The following is a 25,324-nucleotide window of genomic DNA, read 5'->3' on the forward strand; positions in this document are numbered from 1 at the left end:
CCCGTCTATATTTTTCATAACAGTATTAGTAAATAAATATATCTGCCACGTAATCACCAATGAGTGTACGACCACCTCTGAGTTTGTAAAAAATAATATGTTTATTCCACAACAGTTAATTAAAACCACGACCTGTATACACATTAAAAAGTTAAGCGCTTTCACCCACAGCACAGCACAGTGGGCTTCATCAGACCTGATGAAGCCCACTGTGCTGTGGGTGAAAGCACTTAACTTTTTAATGTGTATACAGGTCGTGGTTTTAATTACTGTTGTGGAATAAATATTATTTTTTACGAACTCAGAGGTGGTCGTACACTCATCGGTGATTCCGTGGCAGTTACACTCTTGTTAGTTACTTTTGGTTTTATTCAGTAAATAAATATATGTTATTGCACTCAAATCTTTGTAAACTCCAGGTTTTACATTTTATGTACTCTGATTCTTAAGTCACTCAGGACTTATAATTGCTACTGCTTTATTCCTAACACCCTTAATCCCTTTGGGGTTGAATGAAAGTACTTTCCATGTCTTCTTCCCCATCACAGCCTTCTATACTCCATGGACTTTCTTGATATTTATTTTTTTACTTCCTTTCCAATTTTACTGGATGTTTTTCCTAAATTAACCTCAAAACAAAGTCATGCATATCAGAAACATTGTCTGTCTTCCTTTATTTTATAGCCTCCTGCATTTCTATCTTCTCCTTGAAGAAAATAAATAAAAAAAAATCTTCATTACCTTGATAAATAATTTTTTCTTCTGAGATTCATAGGTAAATAGTAGGTTATCACTGTGCAGACTGTTATAAGCTTAGCTAATAATCAGTGGTCAGACTAAAACCCTGTACCCTTGTATTTCTACAGTTAAGACCTAGCCATTAAACCTTCTACTTTATACAGTGTCTTATTCTGTCACATTTCTTTTCTGTATTGTAATTCCTATCTTAGAATCTGGCTCATCATGTACTTTATGTAACATACAAAAAAAAAAATTAGATGAACAGTGATGAACTATTGGTTTTTCATGTTAATATTCCTGACTCTGTTCTTTATGTAAGCCTTTCTTATCTTAGGTTAATCCAGACAGTCTAGATTACTTACTAATAGGCTGCATTTCTTTCTCCAGCTACCTGGTAAACATATATGCACCCGTTAAATATGTCCACGCACCCAACACGAATGTCTTTAATAAGTAAACTTTCCTACTGAATGGCACAGTAACTGTCTTTCGGCTTTTCCCGGTTAGGGGTTGCCACAGCGGAACTCCGGTCCACAAATGATTGGCAGTAGATTTTTACATGCTGGCTTGCCGGGCCTAACGCACACCTTCAACGAAGGAATGCCCATTCACGCATGTCGACACACAGAAGACGCTCTAACTGAGAATCGAACGTGCAACGTCTAACTGTGAGGCGACAACGCTACCACAGCACCACCATCTCAGTACTGAATGGCACAGTGAAAATACTAATTAACCTGTCTATACATTTTATAATCAGTGACAGCCTTCCACTCTTAGCGGTTAAGTTGGATTGTCAAGGTTATGACCCAGTTACTTTCAAATTGCTTAATTGCTTTGACTCCATTTTCATATTTTCTACTTCTTGTATATTTATCAAAATTATTTTTGAAGGTAATTACTGGCTTCTCCTTGTAAGGTGAAGTTTATTCCATAATCTTGTATGCCACTGTGTAATGTATTAACACCTTTACTGAATTATCACTTAAGACATAGGCAAACGTACACGTATATAAAAGACAATAAATCATATAAATATGTTCCTAGTTACAAACATTATACTTTGCATATGTTGATTTTTTTGTACAACTATAATCCATTATTACATAAACTGTTCAATTTCTGCCTTCCCTTAAACCTCACTCTTCCTCCAAAACATTATTCTGCATGTATTGCTCCCACAATTTTTATTTTTTCTATGTAATATGCTCCTACACTTTTCTAAAGATCCCACCCACGTCCAGTTCTTTTATTTTTGAGAATATTCAATACTTCAAATACAGTTGGTTTAGACTCTGATTTCCATTTTCTAGTATTTTTTTGTTTGTTTTAGGCAGACATCAAAATTAAACTTAGCAAGGTCTTACATCTACGCAACTCAGATCTTGTTTCCCAGTTCAAAACATAAACAAATAAATACATTTCCTTAGTTACAGCCATTTGCTCACCCAGTATTTCTGACAAGAGTACTCTGTGGGGAATTTTTAGTCTGCCAACTCATCACACTGCCAAAACATACGTTCCCAGTTACCTCTTCTTTGCCATCATACCTCCAATTACACTGCAGTGACTATGAAACAGTGGCAAAATGTTTTGCAGCTAAGCTATGACAAAGGCCACATAGCTGTCTCAAGGATAAAATTTAAAGGGGGATATTCCAAGGTGATTCTTTGTCTTGCCCTTAACCTATTAAGCTGTTTACTTGACAGCTTAGGCCAAGCTTACAGTTTAACTCACAGAAACCAACATTGTTTAAAAACACAACATCTAATTTTTGTGGACGATTTAAAATTGTATAGTTCACCATATAAGGAGCTGAAAGCACCACAATAAATGATTAAAACTTTTTCAGATGAAATAAGAATAGCATTTGGTCTTTATAAATGTAAGAACGTAAGAACGCATAATTTAAATAAAGGAAAGCCGCAGCACCAAGAGAAAAATTCAAACTGGGACAGAAATGCGTTGCAAAGGAATTTGCATAGGAGAGTATATAATTATTTGGGAAAAGATGAAGGATTAACCATAAAACATGAACAAATAAGAATAAAGCTTAGTACGGAATACTACAGAAGACTAAAGCCAATACCAAAACCTACATCAACTTCTAGAAATAAAGCCCAAGCTATAAATCAATTTGCTCTTCCTCTTCTAACTGCCAGCTTTAGTGTGACTGCCTGGCCCCAAAAAGTATTAAATCAACTGGATCTATTGCCTCATGCTTATGAAATGATATACAAAATATAGTGCATTCCAATATTATTATATTCTTTGCTCTGAAGGAGGTATGGGCTTCCTCGAAACTGATCACAAGTATAGATCTGCAGTCATTGGACTGCATAAATATTAACTCACCAAATCCAAACATAGTGAAAGTTTTAAAGAATGAATAGAAGAAGTTTAGGATAACATATTTGCTTAGTTTAGCAGAAGCATTTGTTAACAAAATGGGAATGGACTTCAAACCAGAAGTATGACAAAAGTCAGATGGCAATTAAAAAAAAAGAATATAAAGAAAATAACCAGAAGAGTGAGAAAGAAATTGGAAAGTACATAAATATAGTGGCAAGTATAGAAAACTCCTGAAACAACCCCATGTTGACCAAGATTTGATGCAGGAATGGTTAAGAAGAGATAAACTGAAACCAAAAGATAACAGGCTAATTACGAAGGCCCAATATATTGGGCTTCATACATATTGGTTTACAATGCCCACTGCAAAAGTGTGAGATACAGATAAATGCAGGCTCAGCAAAACAGAACTGGAGACAGTTACACATCTTGCTGCTGGGTGCAACACACTCATGAGTAAGGAATCTGTATACTGAAAGGGACAACAATGTGGCTATGTAGTTAGCACTGCCACCAGTCACTCCTTGACAGCTACTTTAAGGCCCTTAACAAAAGGGGTTTCCAATCTTACTGTGTAATAAAATGGTAGTTTATATTATTATTTGTAATATTATTAGGAGTGGCCCACACAGTGACACCAAATAAATGTGCAGGTACTCTCAAAGCTTAAATATATCTACAAAGATCAGCCAGAATGAAAGGTTTAAATATATTTAATAATAAATTATAAAAGAACAAGAAAACAGTGACATCAGAGTTCAAACACATGAAATATTTAAAATAACACTGCAGGACAGGCTCAGATAAATTTAGAAAAATATCTAAACTAAGCTTTGCTATATTCCTGACTGAATCTAAGAGAATTACTATAACCTAAACACTTAACTGATAGAGCAAGGCAGATGATGTGGTGAATAGTTCTTGTTGTCGGGTCCAAGACAGAATACAGAATGGCCTGTCTCACTAAATGCCTTCTCAAAATAATATCTAAAATATTACTGCTGGGATAGCTTGCAGGACACATCATTTCTGGCCATCTGACTTCTAGTTCCCAGGAAAAGCCCACATTGCTGAAGGTGGCAGTAGTTAGCATCTACCCGTAAAAATACACATACAAGGGCTTTTGCTCAAATTGGTAGGCGCTGGAAGTCATAAAACAATTGCACTCCTTCAAAAATGCACTCCTTCAAGCTTTCACAGTAGCAATTAGTCCACCCCAAAGATAATACAGAAAGCCACAGAGTACAGATTTTGTGTCTCAGGCTGTACTGAGAACTGAAAGATACCATCTTTATGGCCTAGGCTATAAAGTGATTTCATTTCAGATATTTGTCTAATGTTTGCTGGATGCAGTTTAACCCTCCAGTTTCCTATGTTAAAACATACACATTTAAACAGTTACAATAATGCATGCACATTTCTGTTCTCTGCAGTAGGCACAATGTGGTTACATTTCAAACACAGCACTTTACAAATACCTTTTCAACACAAACATCTGTGCCAAGCAGTTTGATATATACTAGACATACAGTTCTAATACATTTGTAACACAAGCAACTTATAATACATACAGTTCTAATACATTTGTAACACCAGCATCTTCTATAAATTAGTTTGATATTCACAAATGACGTATAATCATCCACAAAATTTCAGCTAGCTGTGCGGGCAGTACCTCATTTTTTGTGACAGGTGTATCACTTTAAATTGTTTATGAAGGGGATTTTAGTATGCTTTTACTATACAATAGCACACTGTCATTGGCCACACCCTCTACCCATGATCACACTCACAGTGACGACATATGTTGGCTACACCCCATGTCCAACTTTGAACTGTTTGAAAAGGTGGCAACACTAGAAATACACTTAGTAAATACCAAACACAGAGTCCTAGCAATAAGAGAAGACGCATCTGTGCTCAGAACACTATGTAGAGCAAGGCAGATGTTAGGCATGCTACTGCTGAACCTAGAAAATACCCTAGGGGCAATGGAATAGAAGGGTAATACACAGTCTTTAGGCAGAAACAGCCACTGAAGGAACAGCTGTTTCAGTCTGTATATTAAAGTCACCACTAAAGTCACAAATGGCAATTTTAACGCAGTATGAATAACGTAAACAAAATATTAGAAATTCTAGCTGTATGTAGATTTAAATGGGAATCCTATAACAACGAAAAAATTGGGTAGCCTAGAGACATCCTATATGTTCTAAATAATTAGTTGTTCAGTAGAGCAGTAACTGAAAGCTTTAAGACTAGATTGCATGCACTAAAACGTAATGCTAAGAAATCACTTAGACATGTATCTTAGTTTACAAACAAATAAAAAAGCATTACCAATTGAATTAATTTGTTTTAAGTGTGCTAGAAAGTGGCACACAGCTAAGTAACAGGCATGTTATGCCTGCAAAAACATAAACAGTAGCTAACCTGCTGTTGGGCAAACCACACCTGAAACGGTAAGTACCAACACAGTGGAAGTGGCTTTCTGCCATTCTGCTACTGTCAAACTTATCAACTGTCAAACTTATCAAATGTACTGTAATTGTGGAAACAAAGGAATTACACTGATTTGTGCACATGCACAGGGGCAAGGGAAAATACTCCACAACCCAACTGGAAATACAAACTCTTCTAGGTAAAAATCTTCCATCCAGCTTCCTTGATTACTAACTTAACTCAAGGATTATATCTGCAATTCTTTAGTGACACAAATGCTTCATGAAAATATAAGCATGTTTCACTTAATCACAAAGCACTGTATCAGCAAAGCAGGCTCTAACATGGGTCCTACAGTGGGAAAACAATTAGTTTTCTTGCACTGTTACCTAGCAGTTAATCTGGATATGCTACATTTCTTTGATCAATCTTGAGTTAATGAAATTTTATTTGGCATTTTGCACTGCACCCAGCTGATGATACGATAACTTCTTTTCATCATCTTCTCCAATGATCTAGCCTCATCCACAACACACGCTAAAGCAGTTCAGTATGCTGATGATTCAACTTTAAACTGCTCAGCAGATACCCTACCAAACCTCCAAATAGTAGCCCAACAAGCTTTTAGTAATATAGAAACATATCTAAGTAAATCGCAACTAATCCTCAACCCCAAAAAGACACAGTTAATGCTATTTACCCGTAGCAAATATTCACCGACCTCACCTCCTTTCACCATTCTCTCAGCAAACACAATCATCCAACCAGCTGAGCATACAAAACTCCTTGGCATGACAATCTACAACAAACTCAGATTCGACCAACACATAGCCAATACAATTAAGAAAGTTCACATCAAACTTGGCTCACTGTATAGAAGCAAGCCATTCCTCACTGACAATACCAGGCTAGCCATGTCCAGAACCTTCCTCCTCTCTACACTACAATATGCTTTCCGCCTCTTTACCAACTTAAAAAAAACAGACTTAACCAAATTAGAAACTTGCTACAACAAAATAGTCTGTTTTGCAGCCAACCTTCCCCACCAAACCCACCATTGCATTGCTCTACAGAAATTAAATTGGCACGAGTTACCTAACCTTCATCTCTTCCAACTTAAATTCACACACAATATCATCTTCCATCCTGACAGTTGCCCATCCCTCAAGGAACTTGTTCCCTACTCATGAACACGAAGTCTAAGATCTGCAGACAGAAACTTTCTCACAATATACAAAGCTAACAACACTCACGGTAAAGCCCTATTCGCAACTCAAACAGCCAAATTATGGAACTCTCTACCCCATACCCTCCAAATCACACCTGGATCTACCAATTTCATACTACTACTATTTGAACACCTATCCAAGAACTGGCATTGCTCCTGCTCCAACCTGACTGACAAAATATCTATAACTCTCTCAACACACTGTCAACTCCTTAGCTCATTTTCTTCCTCTCCTCAGTGTTTACTACTACTTAAATATATATATACATATATATATATATATATATATATAAATAAAGGGAATCTCATTTATTCATAACTATTATTTAATATGTACACAGTACTAATTTCTTCTCACAGTGATCTTCACTGAAATGCTTGCGTGTTTTTCTTTTTGAACCTGTATGTAGTATAAAACTGTATTGAATACTACTTTGTATAGACTAGATGTGTATTGTTCATTTTACTGTATGGCTACTATTGTACTTTCTATTGTATTTTGCTTATTTCTGTGAAGCTTTCCTCCCCGGGCCTCCGCTGAAAATGGGCTTCTGGCCCAGTCGGACTTTCCCGGCAAACAAATGTAAATAAATAAATAAATACTTGGCCAAGACTTTCCAAAACTGGAAATTGTGGGAGGAACAGTGAGTCAAGTAACAACTTCTGTACTCCACCAATATTCTGTGAATGGCCTCAATATTCAAAAGCTGTTTAACAGTTATCAAATATCCAATACGCCAATATAATACATTCAGATTGTAGTGCTTTCATCTTAACAGATAAACAAATTATGTTTATATGTATTACACTGATGTACTGGATGTTTGATAACTATTAAACAGCTTTTGAATATTGAGGCTGTTCATGGAACAGGAGTACAGAAGTGGTTATTTCTTTTGAGGGAAATCATTTACATTACGACAAGGAACAGTAAACCAGAAATACATAGCTCTAAAGACTATAGTGTTGTTGGAAATCTTACAGGCACTAAGATTCACATCTGAGTAGAAGGTATGCACAAATCTAATACTGAGTCTTGCTAATATAATCCAGTAAAGATAACGCAAAACAAGCCCATGTACAGATAGCTAGAGAATGGACAACAGTTAAGTCTATACCACAAAAAACTCTCAGAATCAAAATTATGAAAGAAGTCAGTACAAAAAATGATTTAGATAGGCCTGTTGTAGAGGCTCTGGAGGGAACAGATGAATGCTATGGTGAAGAAATAGAAAAATGGGGAGCTAAAAGTACCCAAAGGATTATCTCCGCTATAGCCATGCAGATGACTAAACAGACACAGAAGGCTGCATATAGGGAAACTGCCACTATCCCAAACAGAAGAAAATTATTTTTGTAAGTTACTCATTATAGAGAATAAGTCTGAATGAAGGGGATGGGGTTACACCCTACACTTGACATTGTGCGATTAATTAAAATAATGCTGACCTGGATGATTCCCAGAGAAGGGGGAGTGGGAGGAACAGACACTAAGTAGAGCCAATGAGAATGAAGCAAGAGTAGAAGGGGAGACAGACAAATTGAATGGCCTCTCATCATATGCATATTCAGAGCTAATAGAGGACTCTAAGGGTAACTCAAGAAAAAGAACAAAAAATTAAAAATCTGTTGTCACCAAAGTACTTTACAACCCTTGTAATGTAACCACTGTCACATCTAGGCTGGTCATCTGGGGATGGAAAAGACTTAAGACTAGATTTCTAGATACAGTTTATCATCCTGGTGTTATGTAAAGAATACATAATTTTTGTGTAGTCTGTCCACATTGCCAGAGGACAGCATAAAATCCTCGGTTTAGGTACCCTTGAATACTTTTGCCTACAAGTTTAAGGGCAAAGCTGTGGGCATAGTAGGTCAACTGTTGATGTTAAATAAGTAAATCTAGTACATATCTGTATTCAATGACTATGCAACACAGTTTCCAGAAACAGTACCATTGTGGAGAGAGCGAGAATGCCAAGTCTACAGCCAGAGAAATGGTACTACGTTTAAGTGTAGGAAATTCTTGAGAAGTCCTTCTTGATCAAAGGACTCCACAAATGTCTACAGCAATACATGACCTTTGCCAGATTGGTTGTTGTCTTTTCCATTTGGCTTCAACCCATAGGTTATCATATCTAACTGAAATTGAAGCCGGCCACGGTAAAGACTTCAGTCTGAGAACTCTACCTCCTCTCCCCATAGTAGCCTGTTCTCTCCTCTCCTCCAGTCTTGTTTACCCCCTTAGAGAGTGCATCATGGTCTGCAAGCTCCACCCAACATATCTTTTTGTGTGGAATGCAGCCTTATTGTTTAGTTTACTTTACCCTAGTTTTTGTGTTTTAGATAGTGTAGGTGTTAGTTTTAATTAGCATTATTTGTTTGTTTTAGATTTTTCTGTTAGTGTTTGGTTTGACAGACATTTCCACTTTATGCCTTATCTATGTGATAAAAAAAATGTTGCCTTACTACCTTAAGTTTTCAGTGGTTGTGTTGTTATGTGAGGTTAGGTATTTAGGCTTCTACTGTTATTGCTGGACCAGCTGTTTGACACAACATCCTGGATCTGGTGCTTACCAATATGGGAGACCACTGTAGCACCCTCACTGTCTTCCCTGGTGAGATCTGACCACAATTTAGTCTCATTCAAAGTAACTATCACACCTGATACCCCCCCAGCAGCAACTAAACTATAAAAATACTTCTCCAAAGCAGATTATAACCTCTTATGGGATGGTATATATATATTCATTGCACCTCCCCCTCAGACAAAACTGACAACCATGCCGAATTCTACACCAATGCTTTACATAAACAAACACTCGTATAACTTCCTTGACTCAGCTGTACTTGATAGGACAAAAACAGACAGGCTTTACAATAAGAGGAAGAAAGTGCTGTCTAAGAGTAAGAGGGAGTGAGCCCTAAACTGGAAACACTCCCTCCTCAGCTTAAACAAGCAAATAAGACTTCTTGTGAAGTCCTCCAAAGCAAATTATGAATCCAAATTAGCTTCCTCAACTAAGGACAACCATAAGGCATTCTTTAGTTACATCCGTAGCCTACAAGGAAAGGCCCAGATTTGTGCTGCACTGGTAGCTAATGATACCACATATACTGAGCCTGTAGACATAGCTAACCTCCTGGCTGACAGATTCTGTGAAAGCTTCACTCTCTGTACCCACCACATGTACCCCATGACATCCCTACCACCTGTCCCCTACCTTGTATCTCTAAAGAGCAAGTTGTAAATGCCGTCTCCAAGGCCAAAAAACACAGCATCTATGGGACCTGATAACATCCCAGGCTGCACCCTACATGGGCTCCAATGAGAATTAACACCTTTTGGCAATCTTTTCAGTCATAGTCTAATCAGCTTCAGTCCAGCTGAATGAAAATGAAAACAACCACGGTTATTCCCTTGCACAAAGGTGGTGCTTCCACTGACCCTGGGAACTATAGACCTATTAACCTGACTACCCTTACCTGCAAGGCCATGTAGCAAATCATCATGGACCTTATCAACAAAGATATAGGTAATTTCCAAACACTTGACCCTACTCAGTCTGGATTTGTCAAAGGGAAATCATGCCTGTTAAACCTGGTGGACAAGACAGTCACCAAGGCCCTGGATGAGAAGAAATAAGTGAATACAACCTACCTAGACTTAGCCAAGGTTTTTGACACTATCCCTCACTCAGGCATCATTGACAAACTCACCCAGCTAGATATCAACCCTTATATTGTTAGACGGGTTGCTAACTGTATCACTGATAGAACACGTACAGTCAAACCAAGGGAATCCACCTCCAACAGCAGACCTGTAACCAGCGGTGTTCCACAGGGATCAGTCCTGGGACCTCTACTGTTTGGAATCTATTTCTCTGAAGTACAAGCAAACACTAAAGGTCTGTGGCTGACAAAATTTGCTGATGACTGCAAACTGTGAGTGGTCATTGAATCTCCAAATTATGTCAACGTCCTACAAGAGGGTCTTACACAAACAAATGATTGGTGCCAAAGTCATGACCTTAAATTCAATGCAAAAATGTATTATCATCCCTTTCAGTAAGAGCGATGTTCCTGTTAACTACCACATCAACAGCGACACCCTAAGTATGTACTCAGTGGTGAGAGACCTGGCCACACAGGTTGACAGCAACCTTACCTTTTATCACCATGTCTCCACAGTGGTAAAAAGGGCATTCTATATTCCTCATCTCATAAGTAAGGGCACTGTTCCAGAAAGAAAGAAGTTATAACCACCCTGTACTCTTCCCTCATTGGGCCAGTAACTGAGTACAATGCCCCTTTTGATATGTACCTTTCTGAGCACCTGCAGCAATTGGAGACCATGAAGGTTCCTCACAAGGAAAATTCAAATTTTCAGCATCTGTCTTGTGTGGATCGGCTGAAATCACTGTCACTTTATTCTGTTTCATACACACTACTCAGAGGTGATCTCAGCCTTGCACATAAGGCAATCTCAGACCCTGCTTTATTGGAAATGCTGAGTATCCACAAGTCAAATGGTATACAGGTTACTCATTCTAAAGACATTAACCTGGTATGTGACATCAATAGAACCTGCTGGAGGGACTCATTTGTTGCCCAGAGGTTATCACACCTTTGGAACAGACTCCCACTTCATGTTAAACAGAGCACCTCATTGGCCCTCTTCAAACACAATCTGGGCAGTCTGGTGGGTAAATATAAATTCACCCTGGGGGGGGGGCTCCACCTGTGTCCCTCTTGGACAGGGCAATAGGTGCTGATCATGGGAATAAGGTTAGAACTTGTCAATTCTTGTAAGGGCCCTAGGGCTATTAGCCTAGTAACTTCCTATGATCCTATGCAGTTAGATCTGTATTTGTTTGTGCTACCATTTTTTTACTGTGGTGTAGAGATAGAGAAAGAGAAAGTGAAAAGGTCCACCTTGAATCCAATCATTCAGCTTGTGCTACATTTGGGACCAGAGCTCTCAATGAGCATCAGGCCAAGTTGGTTCTTAAATGGATGCTTCCTCTGTCTGCAGCTTCTTCTTCTTTACTTCTGTCAGTAAGAGGCCTGAGAAGTGGGAAGGAGAGCAATCCTGGGACAAGGAACCAAAGTCTTGATCTAAGGTTCGGGGGACCACAAACAGTCCACTTCAATGGCAGATGATCAGATGGAGCTGAAGGCTCACCAAACCTTGGCACCTCTGACTCCGATTACAATAGGTTCCACTCAGAGTATTCTGCCTCAGTCATCTGGACTGCAAGTGTTGAAGATGCCCAAGTCTCCTTCCCTCAGTATTGTCAGTCTCTTCTTAGTTAAGGACTCTTCTGCTTCAGGTGAGTAGGTTACACACCACATTTTTTGCCAGGTACCCCATCAGAATTCACTCCAGAATCTCCCCCCTCCCAGCTCTAGATCTAAGCTTCTCTGATTTAGATGCTACCTCCAGAAGGAGATGTTCCAAACCTTTAGTAGCATCTTCCACCTAGGCCATCATGTCAGTTAGGAGCATGAAGCCTTTGGACTTGGACGAGCTGATACAGTCCTTTTTTCAGACTCAGATTCAACAAAGGATCCTTCTAGCCTTCTCAGCTCCATTGCCTAAGGTTTTGGCTCTGAACATTTTTTTTCCTTGACAGTCTGTTCTGCTCTGGGTTTACAGGTCTGGGTTGTATTGCCATTCCCCTGTCAGCTTCAACTCATTGGCCACTTCAGGCACCAGTACTCTGGCACTGTCCAGGATCTCTCTCTGGGTGAGAGTTTGTGGCCTTGGTAGACCCACTGGATTTCAGAATCATTCCTGCCCCAGGGATTTTAAGCACTCGACAGTTTGGCTTCAATCTCAGTATCAGATCCAGTATGACTGGTGCCAGATACTGCCGTTTCATTTAGGTCCTCAAATCCAAGGAGTGCCAGGTCTGGTCGTCTGGCTTTGGCCCTGGATTTTGACTCTGTAGAAAGGATGTTCTTCTCGGAGAGGGGATTGTCACAGTGACTTTGGATTCTACCCCGTGCCCATTTCTGGGCTTGAGGATGCATGCATTCAGGGCCTCCTGTTGCTGCTAGGTCTTCTCTAGACTCTCCAGTCAGGGAGGACATAGTAAGAGTAGATGTAAGAAGAAGCACATGGATTCCCCTTGATGAATCCCTTACCTAGTATACTGAACCTGATGAAGAGTGTGAAGGCTGCCAGCCTAGCAAGATAGAATTTTATAAATAATTCTAACCACAGGCTTGTTGTCTTAAATGGTAAAAATAGTGTTACCTGTGGAACTGGAAAATAATGTGACAACAGTGCACTCTACTGACCAAGTAAAGAATGTAAATGTAGTTTCTGCTAGCCTGGGAACCCAGGGAAGTGTGAAGAATGATGTAATGTGAACCAGGAATGTGATTTTAAAAACAGAGAGAATCAGACAGCATTAAGCATTTTTGTCTTGACCATCCAACTCTGCACTGCCTTTACTCTATATACAAGTTATCTTAGACTTGTGTTTTCTCTTAGAAACAGCTAGAAACCAGAAAGATTAAACTAAGTGTTTTTTCTGTGATGCCAGAACTGTACTACTGAATTATTTTAAGTATTTCTCTGTGATCTATGAACTCTTTACTAGCACTGTGTAGTAAAAAGTATTATCTTGTGTTGTTATTATTTGTTATTAAATATTTTAAATCCTTTCCACTGTGGCTGGTTTGTGTAGAGATAATTTAAGCTCTTTAGAGTACTTGCATGCCTTTGGTAAAATTGTACAAAGCCACTCTAATAGCTTTAGCCTTGGGCTAAACTACAGATTTGGATAATATTGCACAGTAATAATTGGACACCCTTTTAAGGGCCTTTGAGTAGCTGATAAATATTAGTGGGTGGTGGCAGCTGGTACTACCATATAGTCTGGAAAAAAGGGGCACAGCTGGAAAGCATGTGCCAGCCTTCCCCAGGAGTGCCTGTGTGGTTGTATAAACTCATCTCAGTGTGTGTGTGTGTGTGTGTGTGTGTGTGTGTGTGTGTGTGTGTGTGTGTGTGTGTGACAGGTACTTGGGCAGGGACACGAAGCACTGGTTGGACAGAGAGGGTGCTGGAGGTTAGCTTGCCCACTAGGCTGAGATCTGGACCCTATAGCTGTGCCAGTGGGGAGTCTTACTGGGGACCTGGAGAGCAAGGGAGTGACCAGCCCCGGACTGAATGTGATCTCTGTGTGCTCTTAAGGGAAATTGCACTTCACTGTGTGTATTTGTTATCCTTTCCTCCTATATGAGATGTTACTCAGTGGTGTTAGTGGTGAGGATTGAGGCTCCTTGACTGCTGGGCCAGGGCATGGGCATCACATATTAATTGTTTGGTAATGGTGGGATATCCACACCACATATTAATTGGTTGGCAAATACTAATTGGCTTGTAGTGATGTGGGTAGAGTGAATTTCTGTATCTTGTGTACTGTGAGCTTTGAAGATGTTTTGTACTCTAAATCAACCACACAGTGAATACTCAAGAGTTCAGATCACAATTATTTCTTTTGTTAGCTTAGTTAGTCAGGGTGAGCAGGCAGCATGTCAGCAGAGGAGTATGGACAGCTGACAAGGAGCCAGCTGGCGGAGATGTGCCAGGCTAGGGGACTGGTACATGGAAACCTGACTAAGGCAGACATGATTGCAGCCTTGGTTACAGTTGCTTCAGAAAACAGCAACCAGGAGGACATTCGGACTGGCAGTGGAGATATAATACCCTTGCAGCATGGACAGCTCAACCTTTATGCAAAGATCTTAAAAATCCATCTGGAGCTAAAGAGGCATTTGGAGATAGAAGCTGAGGAAAAGGGGTGGCATGAGAGGGAAATGTTGACTCTTCGCCAGAGTCATGGAGGTAATGAGGAAGGGAGAAACTGGACCCCAGAAACACAAAAGGTCAATAACTTTCTTCCGCAATTTAAAGAGGGGGATAGCTTAATTCATATGTTTGAGAGGGTATGCAAACAGTATAGTGTTGACCAAAGGCTCTGGGTACAGTTTCTGACCTCTTTAGTCTATGGTAAAGCTGTAACTGTATTGTCTAAGATGTCTGACATTGCATGTTTTGATTATACTGCTGTCAAAAATCACCTGTTAGAGTTGTTTAAGCTAACACCTGAAATGTATAGGAAAAAGTTTTGTGAGCATAAACGCAAGGCAGATGAATGTGTGATTGACTATATTGCTGAACGGAGCACTTATTTTCATAGGTGGGTGAGTGGATGTGAGGTCACCACTTTTGAAGGGCTGGCAGACCTTTTAGTGAGGGAACAAGCCCTTAGCACGTTGCCTGAGGACATGAGGATCTGGTTAGCTGATAGACAGTGTGCTACTTCAGAGGAGGTGGGGAAGAAAGGAGACCTATACCTAGCAAGCAGGGCATCGCTGCACAGGAAAGGGACCCCCAGTGATGCTCATGGGTCTAAAGGGACCCATGGTGGGCAGCACAGACTGCCCCAACAGAATCTGCCAGTAGCAGGGGAAGCCACTAGTCCAGGTACACATCCAGGAGCTACGGTTAAATGTTTGGAATGCAACCAGTGGGGCCATGTGGCATACAGGTGTCCACGGAGGCAAGGTGGGAAACAAAAGGTGAGGGAGCCAGTAAGTGGGAAAGACAAAATGCCAATAGTAGGTTGTCTTGAGACAACAGGGGTATCAAACTACCATCCTGCAGATGTCCTGATAGGGAAGGATTTGGATGAGGCAGTACCACGTGCTTATGCAGTTACACGCAGTCAGGCTAGGAGACAAGTATGTGGGACTGGTAGCCTGGGGGAGACCCAGACAGACTGCATACTTGCAGCCAGGACTGGTGAGGTGGTTACTTCAGGAAGGGAGCTAAATCGGTAGCAGTGAGACTGAATGTGAGCCACAGCTGCTTGTGGGTAATGATGTTCCCTTGGACAGAGTGACTGCAAAGGTAGAGGTGAGTAGTAGTACCCAGATGGACAGTGAGGCACCACTGTCCGAGGTGCCAGACTTCCTGAGGAAGGGGAGCTGGGAAGGGTTACAAGGAGAGAGTTGAGACAGGCTCAGCTCTCAGACCCTACATTGCAAGGTCTGAGGCAAGTAGCTAGGGAGGCATGACTCTCAAGGAATGGCGGAATCTGTATACTGGGACAAAGGGTTACTATACAGAAAGTGGACCCCTGAGGGAGGGCTAGAAGGTGAGAGAGTACAGCAGTTGGTAGAGCCTACCGTCTGGTGCTTCTAGCCATAGCCCATGATATTCCCTTTGCAGGTCATATGAGCATAAAACTTACAAAGAGGCATATTATGCAGAACTTCTTTTGGTCTGGTTATTTCCAGAGATGTAACAGGGTACTGCAGGACCTGTGAGCAGTGCCAAAAGGTAGGCAACAAGGCAGGAGACAAGGTGGGAGCTCCTTTGATGCCTTTGCCTGTGATTAAGGAGCCATTTCAAAGGGTAGCTATGAATATTGTGGTTCCTCTGAATACCCCAAGTTCCACAGGGAAAAGGTATATCCTAGTGGTAGTGGATTATGCTATACAATACCCTGAGGCAGTGGCTTTGTCCTCCACTGAGGCAGAGAAGGTGGCAAATGATTTGTTAGAGATTTTCAGCAAATTAGGTTTCACAATAGAAAAACTGATTGACAGAGGTGCCAATTTCATGTCAGACCTGCTGGCTTGTCTGTGGAAGTCCTGTGGGGTGAAGCACATGAAGACCAACCCCTACCATGCCCACACTAATGGTCTTGTTGAGAGGTTACACTCTACAATCAGGTCCATGCTATGGGCATTTGCAGATCAGTTTAAGAGGGAGGGGGGCAAATATTTTCCCATCTGTTGTTTGCTTACAGAGAGGATAGGTTTTTCAACCTTTTGAGTTGCTGTATGGGCATAGGGTGAGGGGACCTCTAGATTTAATTTGAAATGAGTGGGAAGGTGAGTGTGAACCTCACAAGGAGTCTGTTGTGGCATATGTCCTAAACCTCAGGACAAGGCTCAAGGCACTCGAGGGCTTGGCCCAGGAGAACCTGGCAGAAGCCCAACAACAGAAAAAGAGGTGGTATGACAGGAATGCTCGAGCTAGAGAGTATGTTGCAGGGCAGCAGGTAATGGTTCTCATTCCTGTCAGATGCAACAAGTTGCAAGCAGCATGGAAGGGACCCTACAAGGTGGTAAGAAAAGTAAGTGATGTTAACTACATGGTGGAACTGTTAGGCAGAAGGCAGGGGCACAAACTGTACCATGTTAAGATGATGAAACCTTACCATGATAGGGAGGCCCTTGTGCTGAGCATTTGCAGTGGACTGCAGGAGGAGTCTGAGGGAGATCTGGTGACTGATCTCCTCAGTGAGGTTCAGACTGACACCTCAGTGGAAGGGGTAACAATATCCCAGCAGCTATTTCCTACCCAGGTTCAAGAAATCCAAGCAGTTTTGCAGGAATTTGGGGACAGGTTCACTGGGAAACCAGGGTGCATTCACCTGGTGCAGCACCAGGTGTATACAGGGCCCCAAAGGCCTATTAGGCAGGCCCCTTATAGGGTGCCTGAGAGAGTCAAACAGACTCTGAGGGAGGAGGTACAGGAGATGTTGGAACTAGGAGTGATTCAAGAGTCCAACAGTCCCTGGGCCTCCCCAGTGGTGCTGGTGCCAAAGAAGGATGGCAGCACCAGGCACTGTGTGGACTACATGAAATTAAATAGTCACACAGAGTCAGATGCTTACCCCATGCCTAGGACAGATGAGGCCCTAGAGCAGCTGGGTGGGGCTAAGTATCTTACAACCATTGCTCATACCAAGGGTTACTGTCAGGTGCCCTTGACTCCCAATGCTAGAGAAAGGTCAGCCTTTGTGACTCCTTTTGGCTTGTATGAGTTCACAAAGATGCCCTTTGGGATGAAGAATGCCCCAGTGACTTTCCAGCCACTGGCAGATAATATCCTAGCAGGAGGGTTTGCCTTTGCTTACCTAGATGATATTGCCATCTACAGCCATTCCTGGCCAGAGCACCTTCTGCATGTCAGGGAGGTGCTGGGCAGACTACAGAGGGCAGGGTTGACCATTAAGCCGAGCAAATGTCAGGTGGGTATGGCAGAGGTCTCCTACCTGGGAAATAGAGTAGGCAGTAGTAAGATAAGACCAGACCCTGCCAAAGTGGAAGCCATTCAAGCATGGCCTGCATCTTTTACCAAAAAGCAGGTGAGGGCATTTTTAGGGACAGCAGGGTACTACAGAAAGTCTGTCCCAGGTTACAGTACCATAGCTGCTCCTCTCACGGACCTGACAAGGAAGAACAGGGCAGATAAGGTAGTGTGGACCCCAGCATGTGGGCAGGCATTCCAGAAGCTTAAATAAGCTTTGGGAGGACCCCCTGTGTTAGCCAGTCCAGATTACAGCAAAGAATTTGTTGTGCAGGTGGATGATTCGAACCATGGGGTGGGGGCTGTACTTAGCCAGATTTCTTCAGAGGGAGAAAAGCACCCAGTGGTTTATCTCAGTTGCAGGCTCCAACCCAGGGAGGAATGCTATGCAGCTGTAGAAAAGGAATGTCTAGCCATAGTGTGGGCACTGCAGAAACTTCAGCCTTATCTGTATGGAAGAAAATTCAGTGTAAATGACAGATCACAACCCCCTAATATGGTTAAACAGAGCCAGCCAGCAAAATGCCAAGTTGTTATCCTTAGTAATAAAAAAGGCGTTGAAGGTTGAGAGTTAATCACTTTAATATGCAAAATACAAAAACAAAAGAAGGTTAGCGCTTTCAAGGTTACCCGCTTCTTCAGACCTTAATAAAACTAAACAAATGCTAAAAGTTTAAGTACAATAAACATCCAATAAAAGCATATTGTAATTAATGAGGCAAACCTCTTTTTCCTGAGGAAGGACAACTGGAAGTGCTCAATAGCTCTCAAAGATGCCTACCATCATATAAATGTAGCAAGACTTTCCAGGAGATTTCTGAGCCTTCAGCTGGAGCCAGTCTTCATTCGTTCCAAGCTTTGCTGGTCTCACCACAGCTCCCCAGGTGTTCAGCAAATGCATGGTGGTAGTGACAGCCGTGCCCAGGCTGCAGAGATTCCAGATGTTTCTGAACCTGGATGATTTGTTCCTCACTGCTTCACTGAAAGCATCTCTTATCAAGGCTTGAGACTCCTTACTCCAGTTTTGTTTATGTCCTTAGGCATTACAGTGCATTAATAAAAGCCCAGCCCAGAACCAGTACAAGTTTTGGAATTTATCGGCTGCCATTTTAATACTGTCTCTCAGGCAGCCAATCTTCTGTTACTCAGATAACTTTCCTTCGCCTGCAGGCTTTCAACATTTTTCAAGTTCCCAAACTTCTGGTAGTTGTGGTTCTGCACCTCCTTGGCATACAGCAACTTCTTTCTGTTTAGTTCTTTCATACAAGGGTGTTGCAGTGGACTCTAGCAGCTCAGTGCCCTTATCTCACACATTCCATGGATTTTTCAATTTCCCCTGATGATCATTTGCCACCTTCACATTCAGTGGTGGTTAGACTTACTGCTAGTCAGTACAGGGCAATCTTTCATTCTTCCCATCCCACTGCCACAGTCACTACAAACACTTCCCTTCTGTGGTGGAGGAGACATTTGGAATGGAAAATTATCAAGGGACCTGGTCAAGTTTCGAAGTCAAACTTCACATCAACGTCTTGGGGATGAGGGAAGTCTTCCTAGCACAGCAGGCCTTCTTCCCAAGGGAGTGACAGCAACTCAAACAGACAACAGATCTGTGGTTTGGTACCTGAACAAACAAGGTGAACATTCTCCTACCCCCATGTTGAGAGGCCATGAAGGCATGGCAATGGACAATATCCTCTCAGTGGTTTCCGGCTGCAGTGTAAATACCACGGAAATCAAACATTCTAGGGGCCAGTTTGTGCATAAACATACTCTAGCCTCATGAGTGGTCCCTGAACTCAAAGGTATCAGCTCATATTTTCAGCTGCTGGGGCACCCCCTGCTGCAATCTTTTTGCCACCCCATCTAACATGAAGTGCATTTTTTTTTTGCTCAATCCCTCCTGAGGGACAGTCACTCAGGGATGCTTTCTTGTAATCTGGGTTCTTGGATCTCCTGTACATTTATCCTCAGATCCCCTTGATAATCAAGTTTCTTCAGAAGGCAGCCCATTGCAGAGCCTCAGTGTCCCATTCTGTCTTCAACAAGTGTGGTTTCCCTCTCTCTGGCCTCACATCACTTTCCCTGGATGCCTCTGCCCAGTCTCTACTCCCTCAACTTAACGCATGGTTTCTCCAATTCCAGTGATGAACAGGAATCCCATGCTTCCTGACAGAGTGATTCACACTCTTTTTTTTTCCCAGAAGCCATCCACTTGGAAAGTATAAGCTAATAAGTGGAAATGTTACTACATTTGGGCCTCTTCCAAAAGGCCTAGATTTTTTTGGTCACTTTGTATGCTATCATAGATTTTGGTTGGTCTTTTTTATTCTGGTTTGAGATATTCTACCATTAAGGTGCAACTGGCTTCCATTTCCAATTTGATGGTCCTCCTTTTGAACCTTCAGCTATGATATCTCTTGTCAGGGAAGACCCTTTATCTTGTGGCTGTTTAGTCTGCCAGAAGGGTATATAAGCTGCAAGCACCATCTTCTGTTCCTTCTTACTTAATTTTTATAGTGCCAAGTTCACCTTGGAGTCTACTTTGAACTAGCCAATTCACTTACCAGTCTTCTTTCCAAATTTCACTAACAAGGAAGGGTACCTGCTTCATCGTTCAGATGTGCATAGACAACTTAGATTTTATTTGGACACAACTAAATGTTTTAGAAAATCTGATCAACTGTTTTCTTCCTTTTTTTAAGTTGAAACTCAGAAGCTTGTGTTCAAAGTGACCCTATCCAAATGGCTCTCCAACTATATCTCCTTTGTATAACTATTGAAGGGAATGTCTTTACTTACAAAGCCAAGATGTCATTTAAACTACAGCAGTGGTTACCTCGAGTGCCATTTTCTCACAAGCTTTGAAGGATGACTTATGTGCTGCAGACACCTGGTCTAGGGCTCATACCTTTGTCTCCCATTACAAACTGGATGTTCAGTCTACATCAAGAGTTTCATTTGGTTCCACCATTTTGTTTAAATGTTCTCTCCTAGGGACTCCCAGGGGTTATTCCTGTCTGGAGACGGCCCCATAGGATGATGTCTGATGGAAAACACAACATTGCATATGATAATTATGTACTTAACATAAGGATAGATCCTTGTTCTGACCAATTCAAACATCCCTCCCTCCATTCCTCCTTCTAAGCTGTCACAGTGGTTAGCGGAGTGCTCCTTACTGTCTGGCAGCAGTGCTATATGCGCCACCCTGTAAGGGCCTTTGTCTGTTGCCCTTGTTCCCGTTTTCTTCTCGTTAACATGTTATACAGACTGGACAATTTGTCAGACAGCATGGTATGGGGTAAACACAATCTGAAAAGAGAAGGGAGAGCAGGGTACTATTGGTAGAGGAGGCAGAGCTCTCAGACGCAAGACTCTAAAATGGCTGAATTCAGATCAGAGTCAAATCTAAAAACACATTGGTTGAATCAGATGGGGAAGACAACATGGAGGTTTCATTATGGTAAGTACATAACTTTCATTTCTTTTAACGTGAAGCATTAAGAACATCTGTGGACCATCAACAAACAGTCAGGCTAGTTCAGTATTTTAATAAAACTTTAAAGCCCATTGCTTAGTGGTTTGCCATTGCTTCACAGACACTGGTTACCAAAGATTGGATAAATAGATACAAACAAATTGGTTAAGATCAGTGCAGTTTGCTGCACTTTTGAGAAGGGAACAAAAGTGTGACAACAGAATCCCTGAACTGCTTTACAGTTTCTTTACACATAACAGCATTTTCAGGACTATAAAAGTAAATATAACCTCAGATAATGACAGAGCTGCAACAATTCCCTTACCTACAGAAATCATGTTCACATAGTTCTGTACCATCACCTCCCTGTGCAGCTCTTTCTCCTGTTCACTCAGTATGTCCCACTCCTCTCTTGAAAATCCAACAGCAACATCTTCAAAACCATCTGGCACCTGAAAACACAAATAATTGGTTTGCTTGTTATTTGTTGCACTGTACAGACAGTTAAATCTGAAATATTTAATGCAAAAAGTGAAATATCTGATTTGTATGCTAAACTCTAAAAAGCAATACACACAATATGTGTACGGCAATTTTAGTTCATTAAGAAACAATTCTGGATGTAGTAAAATGCTTAGTTAAAACTGTAGTACAGTCACTAAAAACATAGTTTCAAGTAAACATTGCAGAGTGAAAAGATTATAGAATGTATAACAGTATAATGAAATGTTTACCAAAACATTCTAAAGGAAGTAGCTTAGATATTAGAATAATGACAATATTAGATTAATAGTTTGTAAGTTAATAGGCTGTCTGTTGTAATGTTCATGATTAATAATTAATGTTGTGTCACTGGCACACTTGCTTCTGATGCAAAAGGCTGTGGGTTCTGTTCCCCCACCAGGTGTACTGATTTACTGACACTACGGTGCTTTTTCTCACTGTACTATGCCCTTATCAGACTAATCATTGAGTACAGTGTTCCTTTCAGTATGTACCGGACCAGGCATATGCAGCAACCAGAGCAACCTCAGAATTTCCTTACAAAAAGAATACAAGACATAACAAATCTGCCTTCTGCAGAGCCTTAAAGCCTTTTCCCTTACTCAGTCTCCTATAGACTGCTGAGGGGTGATCTATTCATGGCTTACAAGGCATCCACAAACCGCACTCTTATGAATCTCCTGCATACTCATAAGTCAAATATCACCAGAAAAACAAGGTATAAGGATCCGAATTTTGTCTGCAACTTAAATAGAACATCTATAAATCTATGAATCTATAATATGTGAGATAATCACTTGCCTAGTTTGTCTGAATTGTAATAATGTGTATATGTATAGGAATATTTAAATATATAACAATGTATTAAACTGAATGTTTTAGTGTTTACAAGGTGCTACATTAAAGAGACTAAACCTTTACAAATGCTATCAGAATTAGATTTTTCATAGGTTCATAGTTAATTACTAGGCTAGATGTAACTGTGTGCCATTTTAAGTCTAGCCAATTTCATTTTCAAAGGTGAAAATTAAACCTTGTGTCTGTAAGTTAAACACCTTAACCATTACAACAACTCCTAACCTCCAAAGAAAGTGCTTTATCTTGTGCTGTAAGCACTTATAGGCTCCTAAGTAAATACGTGGCTAGGTGAACTATTTTAAGCCTAACTAATGTTCCTTCTAAGGTGAGAATCAAAGCCTGTACCTTGTGTCTGTGAGGTTAACACCTTAACCATAAGCCTGTACTATGAAACATTCTCACTTTTATCCCTTAGTTGAGCGGGCCTTTAAAGTTATGAGACAACTTGTGAGAGATGCCTATACTTACTCATTTTGGAGGCTTGCATCCCAAGTACCACGTACATTAGTAAGCAGCTCACGATAGGCTAGCATCCCACATACCGTGTACGTCAGTAAGTGGCTCACCACAGGTAGCAATGAACAAAATACATCAGTAATGAGCTTATCAAAGGCCAGCATCCGACACACCACATACGTCAGTAAGCAGCTTACAACAGGCTGGCATCCCACACACCACTTACATCACTAAGCAGCTTACCACAGGCTAGCGTCCCACATACATCACTAAGCTGCTTACCACAGGCTAGCATGTCACATATATCACTAAGCTGCTTACCACAGGCTAGCATACCACATACATCACTAAGCTGCTTACCAAAGGCCAGCATCCCACCCACCACATATGTCAGTAAGCAGCTTATGACAGGCTGGCATCCCACACACTGTGTACATCACTAAGCTGCTTACCACAGGCTAGCATACCACATACATCACTAAGCAGCTTATCACAGGCTAGCATCCCACAGACCTGGTCACCAGCTTACCACGATATCACAGCCACCCAACATTACAATCACTTATGTTGAGGTTTGAAGCCTCCTAGATATTGTTTATATAAATCCTAGCCAAACAGTACCATACCCACAAATATACCCTCAATTGTACCTTCACTCATAATAAAAAGGACTTGCTCTGGCTCCAAGTTCACAGCAGTAATGTCTCCAGAGGCTGTGGTCACATAAGGGAATGTTGTAGTAATAGGAGACTCTAGTCAGACTCTATAATGGCCCACTCACCTGGTTGAACAGAGGGCCATAGTCAGCTGTCTCATCTAGTGACAAAGATTTGTGATGTGATCATAACCCTTGGTTACCACCACAACTGCAAATATGAGTATTCCCACAGCACAGTAAATGACCTCAGATATTCCACCCTGTTAGAGATGCATAGAGACATGGCTGAGCTCTCCATGCATGTGTCCACAATGGGAAATATACTTGTCTTCTTTCTTACCATCTCTCAGAATGATGCTATAATTCCAAACAATACAACTGACTCCAACAACTGGATAATTAACTGTTGTCATTCCAGGGGATCTAACATGTGTCAGCATGTATTGACCAGGCTGTCTCAATAGGCGTTGCCTGTATTTCTCTCTGCAGGGCTTTGGCATATAAGCTAAAACATATTTCTGTCCCCCAAATTCCTTTTTAGGCATGCTCCAAGGATTGGTTATTCCATTCTAGCAAATACAAATCTAGCAATGTTCAGTGTTAGGAACGCATCACAACTGGACATTTCTTTATGCAAACTCCCCAAGACTCATGCTCACACATACACACATACATACATGTGAAATTACTAAAACAAAGTTTCAGTGTAGTGACAGCACTCCCTCCAAACTAGTCTATGGTCTTCTTCTTCTTCTTTTGGCTTTTCCCAGTTAGGGGTCGCCACGGCGGATCACCTGCCATCATGATTGGCAGTAGAGTTTTACGGTGTCGAGCTGCCAGCCCGATGCCCAACCTTCCACAGAAGGCATGCACATGCACGCACTCACACCTAGGGCCAATTTAGAGTGTCCAATCCACCTACAGCAAGTGCCCATCACTTATTCGGATTGTCTGAGAGTGGCAGTGGAGTACCCCTAGCTACCCACTCTTGCATTACTTCCTACCAACTCTCTCATAACATGAACTTGGAACTTTTGTACATCTTAATCGCACTAAATACATCCCATGACCAACTATAGAGCCCCCTCAAAGTGTCCAGATGGTGAGAACAATTACCTCAACACAACTGAATTATATACTCAATCACAATAAACTAAGCCCAGGCAACTTTTTTAACATTAATAATTTTACTGATGCAGTCAATTAACAACACTACAACACATTTTTTAGTTACTCAAGCAACAACATATGTCAACATATATAAAAAAAAACCCATTGATTTAAAAACAGTGCAACTACTTACAACCCATAACTATTTACAACAGGGATTTTGCACGGCATTAAAATTTTAAAATAAATAAATATAAGGGAAAAAGCTTACACTAAGCTATATAATCATGAACGTTATTAATTATGACTCAGAAATCGCTTCCACATGCAATATCCAAGACATCCACTTCACCATTTTTTTCTTGTGTCTTAACA

At 41.1% G+C, this 25,324-nt stretch overlaps 1 protein-coding gene across 1 annotated transcript in view; it reads right to left on the reverse strand.

Moving 5' to 3' along the window:
* Positions 1-25,324, reverse strand: part of LOC122797884 (zinc finger protein OZF-like) — a 235,209-nt gene that overhangs the window by 177,815 nt on the left and 32,070 nt on the right. Inside the window, exon 2 of the mRNA XM_044066403.1 lies at positions 21,689-21,815. Within this exon, the coding sequence (XP_043922338.1) occupies positions 21,689-21,815 (127 nt within the window). The remainder of the gene's footprint in view (positions 1-21,688; positions 21,816-25,324) is intronic.

The sequence above is a fragment of the Protopterus annectens genome, chromosome 3.part1 (assembly GCF_019279795.1).
Source record: "Protopterus annectens isolate FY-2018-M chromosome 3.part1, PAN1.0, whole genome shotgun sequence".
In the NCBI taxonomy this organism is placed as follows: Eukaryota; Metazoa; Chordata; order Ceratodontiformes; family Protopteridae; genus Protopterus; species Protopterus annectens.